This window comes from Haemorhous mexicanus, chromosome 6, assembly GCF_027477595.1.
Source record: "Haemorhous mexicanus isolate bHaeMex1 chromosome 6, bHaeMex1.pri, whole genome shotgun sequence".
NCBI lineage: Eukaryota > Metazoa > Chordata > Aves > Passeriformes > Fringillidae > Haemorhous > Haemorhous mexicanus.
The window spans coordinates 32,384,405-32,392,836 of NC_082346.1; the positions used below are offsets into that span (position 1 = coordinate 32,384,405).

At 46.6% G+C, this 8,432-nt stretch overlaps 1 protein-coding gene and 1 long non-coding RNA gene across 2 annotated transcripts; one reads left to right on the top strand and one right to left on the bottom strand.

Moving 5' to 3' along the window:
* Positions 1-397: 397 nt before the first annotated feature.
* PIGH (phosphatidylinositol glycan anchor biosynthesis class H) lies at positions 398-6,163 on the bottom strand. The gene is made up of 4 exons (XM_059849726.1): positions 5,744-6,163; positions 3,735-3,944; positions 3,022-3,105; positions 398-1,473 (listed from the first exon to the last, which is right to left on the bottom strand). Exons 1-4 carry the CDS (start codon positions 6,146-6,148, stop codon positions 1,372-1,374), a joined length of 801 nt encoding a protein of 266 aa, XP_059705709.1. The 5' UTR covers positions 6,149-6,163; the 3' UTR covers positions 398-1,371.
* LOC132329069 (uncharacterized) lies at positions 3,941-8,296 on the top strand. The gene is made up of 3 exons (XR_009486954.1): positions 3,941-5,472; positions 7,077-7,716; positions 7,920-8,296. It is a non-coding gene; the product is annotated as an uncharacterized LOC132329069 (long non-coding RNA).
* Positions 8,297-8,432: the final 136 nt, after the last annotated feature.

An 8,432-nucleotide genomic window follows, 5' to 3' on the forward strand; every position in this document is an offset into this window, starting at 1 on the left:
TTTCTCTTCTGACACAAAAGGCAGTGGCACATCCCCAAGCTGCTGCCTTTCACTTGGACAGTATCCACAGAATACTTCCTGTCACATGAGCTAACCTCTGTCTTTCAATCTTTGTAGCACTGTGGAAAGAACCCCACAAATCCCCTTATCTCTACCTTATTGCTTGATGGCATGGTGCCAAGTGTTCACTTACAGATTATGTGGACAAGCATGGTAAAGCATTGTATGCAAAATAAGCATGAATCCAGGCTCCTGCCAACTTGTGGGTTTAACTTTCGACACTTCAGTCACCTCATTAATATTCCAAAGGAGTTATGGAATATAGAGAGAAAAATACCAGTTAAGTGTTACAGTAACTTTTAGCTTATCAACAAAGAAGAACTTCCCAAACCTAGAGTTACTGCCAAGAGCACAGATTAATAAAACTTTATTCACATTGTCATTACCATCATTTTCAACAACAAATGTGCCTCATATTCTCAGAGTAACTGATGTGGCCCTTTAAATGCCACACCTTTTCCACGTCCTCTGTCAATAGGCACTGACCCATTCAGCAATGGGTTCACATTTTCCCTGTGCTCCTTTTGATAGATAAGCACTTACTGAAACCATTCTTGCTGCCTTTGACACCCTTCAACTGATTCATTGCCAGCTGGGCTTTAGCTTTTCTAACTGCACCTTGAACAGTGTTGCTGCATTCTTCCCACATTACCTGTCCCTAATTCCACCTTTTGTATACTTCCCTTTTGTGTTCAAGCATTGCCAGGAGCAGCTTGCTCATCCACGCAGGCTTCCTGATATTTCTGCTTCACTTCCTGCTCATTGGGATGGACTGTTCTTGATCTCAGAAGAAATGATCCTTGACTATCAATCAGCTTTCTCAGATCCCTCTTAGGACCCCATCACATGGGACTTCTTCAAGCAGATCCCTGAAGAGGTCAGTCTTCACATCTCTTATGTTTATTCCATTAAACATAACTGAATGCAACACTTTAATTTTCTGGTTTTGTCCTTCTGAAATTCTCCTGTCTCAAGGAAGTTACTATCTGATCCCACACATCAGCTTTGGTATTTAGAGTGTGTTTTTCAAACAAAGGGTTAAATAAAAACTAAAGAATGTATACTTATGGTGGTCCAGCCAAGGTTATTTTATAATTTTAGCATAATTTTCAGATGCATGAAACAGTAAAAAATGGATGCATTTTCTTGTCTCCCTTTGCCCTATTTCCCCATAATTCTTCTCTATAGAGGCAAGAAAAAGCTTCTTCTGTCTGAGTTCTTCTGAACTGAGAGAAGTTCTGCTCATGGGGCAGGTTTGCTTGCTTTTCCGTGTGTCCCTCTGAGTCCTGCTGAAAGTCTGCTTTTTTTCAGCTATTTTATTTCACTTGAGTGTGGAGCTGTCTTCCTCTGCTCCAGGATCTCTTGACAACTTTTGTACACTTCTATCAAGCAGTCCAGTCGTGGCTTGGAGCTCTAGAAGTCAAACAACAGAGAATCAGGCTCTGAACTGAAACACCAATTAATTTTACCCAAACAGCGGTCAAAGTACAATGATTTTTCTGCAATTCTAACCTGGACCAGCGCAAAACCAGCAAGGAAGTGAAAGTTTCATGGTCCCACAGTCCCTATGATCCTCTAACTTTTGAGCTCCCACAACAGCATTACTGTGTAAAGTCCATCAAATGCCTCCTTGCAAGAGTTGTTAAAGAGAACAAAAGGTCAAATCAGTGCAGGAGGGCTCCTGGGCTGAGTGACATGGGAAATTGTATTTTTGAAGGCTGACATAACTTAGAGAAACCCAATGAAGGAGACAATAAAGTTAGAGAAACCCAATAAAGGAGACAATCATTGCTCCTTCAAAACTAACATACTAACTTGCATGTTAAAATAATTACAGACAGGCACTGAATTTCAAAATGGAAGAGTTCCATACCTCCTTTGCTGCTGGAGTCAACTCTACCAGTGCTAAGGTATCTCCATGAAAAAAAACTGTTCAGAGTTTAATGGTAAAAAAAACCAAAAAAAACAACAATACAGATGCCAGGCAGACCCTTTGAACCTGGAAAGGAGCAATATCAGGTACTAATATCAGGTACTTGAATGCAACTATCTGGAATTTAGTAGTTGTTGATTTCCAGAAAATCTACTTTTTCTCTTGTTTATATGTGAAATATCTAATTTATATTACTGTTACTAAAGATCTTTACAATTGTGGAACTGTGTTAGCAGCAAGTGTAAATGGAATAGACTATTTATACTCCTAAGTATTCAGCTGAAGACTGACTGTATCCAGGCACAAACTGTAGGCAGATTACAAAACAGTCACCAGCAGCAGGTGAATTAAGGACAGAGAGGGCTCTACAGCTCAGCAGTCTAAGAAGTGAGGTACCTCTGTACTGCTTATCACCCCTCATGGATAAGGGCACTGTTGTGTTAGGCATGAACACACACAAAGCAAATCCATTCCAAAAATGGGATTATGAACAGTCAGAACACGTTAGTGAGAGAAGAGAGAGGGGAGACGAGGTAACAGCAACACAAACAAGTTATGATACATTAAACAAATTGGTCACAGCTTGTACCGTGAACTTTGTCAGCAGGTCAGGCAGGGGAAGTCATTCCAATGTCAAGGAGGATTTATGAGAACTTTTGGTACACAGAGCTAAGGGAAAAATCAACTGCAGCACAGTGCCAGAGTTATGGTGGTAACCAAGCGCAGGACTGCACAGAAAGCTCTACAAGTCCTCAGCACCCTATGGGAGCCAAAGACTTTTAGTTCATGCACACTCCTGGCTGGGTTCAGATTTGACACAACTCCCTGCAGTCTGAATGGAGAGCAAATGAAAAAACCCATCCCTAGTATGTAGTTCTGTGAGACTTCAAGTGCCACCCACCCTGACAGCCCAGCCAGGGAAAGGCAACTGTCACCAGCTACCTGCAGCAGAATAAAAATATGTTTAGACAACTGATGCACACACAGAGACCACCATCTGGATTTCTCCACCATTCAGTCAAACTCACCTGAAAGAGTGGCACAACCTCAGATACTCCCTGAGGATCTTCAGGGTCCTGGAGGAGAATACACAGGTAGTAGATAACTTTTTGCTACAAGACAAACAGACAAAAATCATTGGAGTATAAAAATGCTATCAAACTGCCTGGAGTTAGCACAGGAATAGGATCTGTTTCAACTCACTGGGCTGAAGGCAAATGCTGCCAGGTCACAGTCAAGTCTACAAATTTTTATCAATAGCTTTCACTCAATAAAGAAATAATTTTGCCTGTTTTTTTTCTATTAAGTTTTTAACCTGAAAAGAACACACGCATGCTGGAAGGGTAAGGTCTGCTTTTCTACAGGAGCTTTGCAGAAAACCCTGGCAACAGGAAAAACCATCATTTGTGTTATCACAGCTTCTCATCTCTATCTCGATTACATGTGGAGTTGGACATAAGGATTTTTAAGAAAAGCATAACAGTAAGAACTAAACCCACTAGCTCAATGCCAGTGGCATTATCCAAGGGATGGATTTGGCTTTTTGAGGTTATTTGTTTGGTTTGAGCTCTCCTTTAAAGGAAAGAGACAACAAAATAAGGAGAAAAATCTCAAATAAAGCTCCTGATGCCAGTAAGGCTATGGATGGTGCTGTGTTTAATTGCTCTGGTAAATCATGCTCATGAAAATACACTGGATGTGAGTGTGCCCAGACACACAGAGACAGACTTTGTATGATTACCATATGGATGGCTTCATTGATAACCACATCCTTCACGTGACCCATCTCAATGAAGGTTGTGCTCTCTTTCCCTGAGGCATAGGATGAAGTCACCTGAATGCCGAGTGAGCCGATGACCAGCAGGGATTCCTGGTCAATCTTCACGAAGTGCAGGTAAATGATCAGGCCGATCAGCGTGATGAAGATGGCAGCAGAGAGCACCATGCTGTTCTGTAACACAAGCCAAGAAAAGCCAGAGCTCTGGTCTTACAATTACTTTAACACAGCTTTAGAGAAAGTAAAATTGCGCAGTAAATTGTATATTAAAGCTACAGGTGCAAAGCATTTTTACTTAGGTAGAATCCTTTTATTTACCTGGCTGGCTGATATATATGTAGTGAGGTTTAAATCAGTCTTTGAAAACGGCAAGAAAATTCTATTCCCTTCCAAGTTCAATGCAGAAATCTCAATCCAAACAAGCCAGTTGTATCAATGAGAGTATATTGTGCCAACTTCTAAAGATGATGTCACTGACAAAAGAGTGTTGTGAAATGTTTAAAGGAACCAAGGGTGGATTATCACAGTGGAGGAGCCCTCCTTCACGATAAACACTACCCTGGTGGTTTTCATATGAACTGCCAGTCTAAACTTGTTCAAACCTCACCCTCTTTTTGACTTAAATACCAATCTGAAGAAAATCTGCTTTATCCTGTACTTTTTCTAAGGATCAATGTCCTTTGAATGCTGCAATCCTGGGATTGCTGTTGCATTTTAATATATAACTGATGACACAACAGTCCCCAGTAAGTCATCTGAAGACCTGGTAATAAATTTTAGAGGTCCACAACCTACAACCTGTTTCTGGGACATGTTTTAGAGAACTCCAGGCCACCTACCCACTAATGAGAGTTACAACTGACACTTCCTAAAGAACCAGAACTGCACAGCCCTACCATTCAAGCTGGGCCTGTACCACCATGTGAGCTAAAGAAGCCATGGCTTCAGGAAGTACACAGGACTTCTCCAAAAGTTTGCTATCACAGGCAAAAAAACCAGTCATGAAATACAGACACTGAAATCCACAAAAAGAGAGAGACACTTTCAGACCTGATTTCCTGGCAAAAGGAAGAATTGCAGTCACTTGCACGTAGGGTGCAGGAGTGTGTGTAAAGGCAAGCAGGAGGGCAGTGGGTGGTAGTCACTGACTGCGGTGTATGCTTTCAAAAAAAATGAAACTCAGATATAAGCCATCTATTCCTGTCTGACTCCTGACAACTGACTTATAATGCAATCTCTATCTTCATATCTTAGAAAAGATTACTGAAAAAAACAGATGTGCAGCAGTCAAAGTATGGGTCACGGTGACCAGCTTCTTTGGTTAAACTACTAAATTCAGTCTGGGAATAACTGATCTTGGTCCAGTTTTTGATAAATCCAAAAGCATTAGTTTAGATATCAGCAGATTTTTAAATCTGTACTGCAAATATCTTTCCACCTCAGCTGTGAAAATTGATGACATTCATGGTGCAGTGCTCTCTGAGTCGCTCAATAAAATTCCTTTTGGGGATTAAAAATCATTCATCTTCTTCAATGCCTCCTTAATTTCAGATTCTCACAACTCGTCACTCCAAGTGAGCACGTGTTATTTGGACTCACAAACATGTGCCAGGCATCACTCAGCACGCAGAAATACATCCACCCTATCTGTCAAGAGGCTACACTCCAACAGAGGCATCCGAGAAGACACCGGGGCAAGCAGGTGGCAGCCCGCGGCCTTCAGGCTGGCACAGCTCTCCCTTTGCCACCACACACCCATCAGCTCGGCGTCCCCGGGGCGCGGGGGATGTCCCGGGGGGGCGCTGAGCGCCTGCCCACGGGCTCCGGCCGCCCTGCATGCCCCGGGCGCCGCTAGCCAAGGCCGCCCAGCCCGCGGGACTCCCCCGGTGCGACAGCGGGACACGGGCTGAGGGGCGCAGCCGGGGCCGGGCCCGAGCCGCGGAGGGGCCCGAGGGCGGCGGCGGGGCCGGTACCTCGCTGAGCGCGAAGAGCCCGTAGGCCGCCAGCCAGACGGCGGAGGTGGCGGCGCTGAGCGAGCGCAGCTGCAGGCGGGGGCCGCGCACCGCCAGCTCTCGGCAGGACGCGCTGTGCTGGCGGCGCCGCAGCGCGATCGGCGCCCCGGAGGCCGAGAGAAAGCGCCGCTCCTCCGCCATGCCGGGCAGGCGGGGCCCGGCCGGGCCGGCCTCCCGCGGGAGGAGCCTGAGCCGACGGCAGGCTGTGCCGGCTCCGCTCGCTCTCTGCGGGCCGCCTGCCGGCCCCTGCCGGCGCCCGCTCTGGCCGCGGGGTGGTGCTGCCAACGGGTTGTCTCGCTTGGCTGTAGCTCGCCGGGCGTCTGTCCTTAATCCCGATGACATCAGCGCTTTCTGCGGTTTGCGCATATTGACAATTCATTGCTTGCTTCCTCTGTTTGTGGAGTATGAGTTTTGAAGGGCACACGGTTTAGTGGTGTTGCACGTGTCTCTTGCCGTGATGAAGAGACGGAAGTTTTCATGGAATCATAGACTGTTAAGGGGTTGGAATGAACCTTAAAGACAATCTAGTTCTACACCACCCGCCTTGGAAAGGGACACCTCACACTAGACCAGGTTGCTCAAGGCCTTATCCAGCCCTGCTTTGAACACTGCCAGGGCGGGGGCATTCACAGCCTCCTTGGGCAACCTGGTCCGGTGTCTAACCATGTGCAAAGGAAAAAAATTCTAATATCTAACCTAAATTTCTCCTTTTTCCATTACTCCTTGTCCTATCACTACAATTCCTGATGAAAAGTCTCTCTCTGGCTTCCCAGAAAGCCCCTTTTAGATACTGGAAGGTTTCTATGAGCTCTCCATGCAACCACCTCTCCTCAAGAAGTTTCTCTTTCCCCCCTTTGTCCTTACCATCAGCAACTCCAGAAATGTATTTTCTCCTCTGTACCACGCTTAGCTACAAGCTCTTTTGATTTTTTTTTTCCCCAAGGTTTAAAGCAGAGTTTTCTGGTCCCTTGCCATCTAAATAAGTGATAAATTGGAGACTTGGCTTTGCATGCAGAGACTTAATGAGTCTTTGTATTGTGCTCCCTTTAATGCATTTCAGTTATTACTTTATGTGACTTAAGTGGCAGTAATATAAAACTACAGCTCTGTGACTTCCAAACTGCCATCCTGATTTCTTTGGCCTTTCTATTTTTTCCCTTCTCCCACAGTTTTTGAGTGTAAGCTTTAATTGCAGGTGCCATCCTTCTGTGAGCAATTTACTTCATTTGTGGTATCTTCAGAGCTCTTGGGTGGACACTGTATATATAAAAAACATGTTAACTTGTTCTCACAGGGGCAGCAAAGGAGTCTTAAGGGACATGAAAAACCAAGGGGCATCAGAGAATCACTACCAAGGTCTTTGCTTTGCCTGGAGGAGTGGTTGATGGCTGCCATGCATGGGAAGTCTTGTGCAGTACATCCAGGATCTCACTATGACACAGGAGACCAGGTGGAGGGATGGGCTTTCCTCTTCCTCTGGAGAGGAAAGGTGAGCTGGCCTGGAGGGGAAAAAAGTAACAGCAGGCAATAAACTGCAGAAATGGAGAAGAAAATACTGAAGTTCACAAGAGGGTGAGAGAAGTTCATCAATGAAGTAAAAGTGGAAAAAACCCAATAAATTGAAAACAGGCTTTTTGAAGAGGGAAGAAAGGTTTGAAATGGCAGGTGAGAAGGACTGAAGTAAATAAGCAGGAGTTATGACAGCTGGTATGACAGCTTCGGAGGTGGGGACAGGAAGAAGGGGAAAGAAAAATCAGAGCAGGAGGCAGAAGAGGTAAAAGCACTGTGAACAGCCGGGTCAGTAAAGAGGACAGAAAAGAAACGTGAGCTCCTGGAGGAGTGTTAACAACAATTCACATTCACAAGACATGTGGGAGTTACCGACATACAGAGACAGGAGAAGAGCTTGGAAATCTTCAGAGGAAAGAGCAAAAGTATGCTTGGATTTTTTTGTGTCAATGGCAAGTCCCTGTTTAACCATGTTTGTGCTCTGTCATGTCATGAAGTGTCAGCCTGTCTTTCAAGCTTGTACAGAAAGATGGCACATTCGACAGTGGGAGTCCTGCTGCCTTGTCACAGCAGGGAAAGGGGGGGATTAACTCATTTGTTAATCATCCTTCAAATGTGCCTCGAATAGGAACAGCTGGAGACCTGAGAATCGTCTCAAGCCACGATGCTCCGAGATCAATATTCGAGGAGGTGCTGGAGAGGTGGTCCTTCAATGCTTTATCAAGGTCATCAGGTGACAAGCGTCACCCGTGTTCTCCCGTGAAGCCACGGAGCAGCGCTCCTGCACGGAGGGTCTCGGAGCTCGGTGTGGCCAGCCAGCCCGGCTGAGGTGCCGCTTGTTCTCCGAGCCCCCGCCTGTGCCCTCGAAGGAGCGGGTGCGACAGCAGCTGCCCTCGGTCTGCGGGGGGTGCGGCGGGAGGCTGTGAAGGGGCGGGGGCCCGGCATCCCTGCCGCACCGGCGGCGAGCTGAGGCGGCCGCAGTGGAAAAACCCCAGCGGGGCGTGAGGGGAGCGGGGCGGGGCCGCGCGGGGGGGTGGGGGGGCAGGACACACCTCCGCGCGCGCTCGCTGCCGTTGGCCGGGCGGCGCGGGGGCGCGAGGGGCGGGGCCGCGGCGCGCGGGGGGCGGCGCGGAGCGCTAAA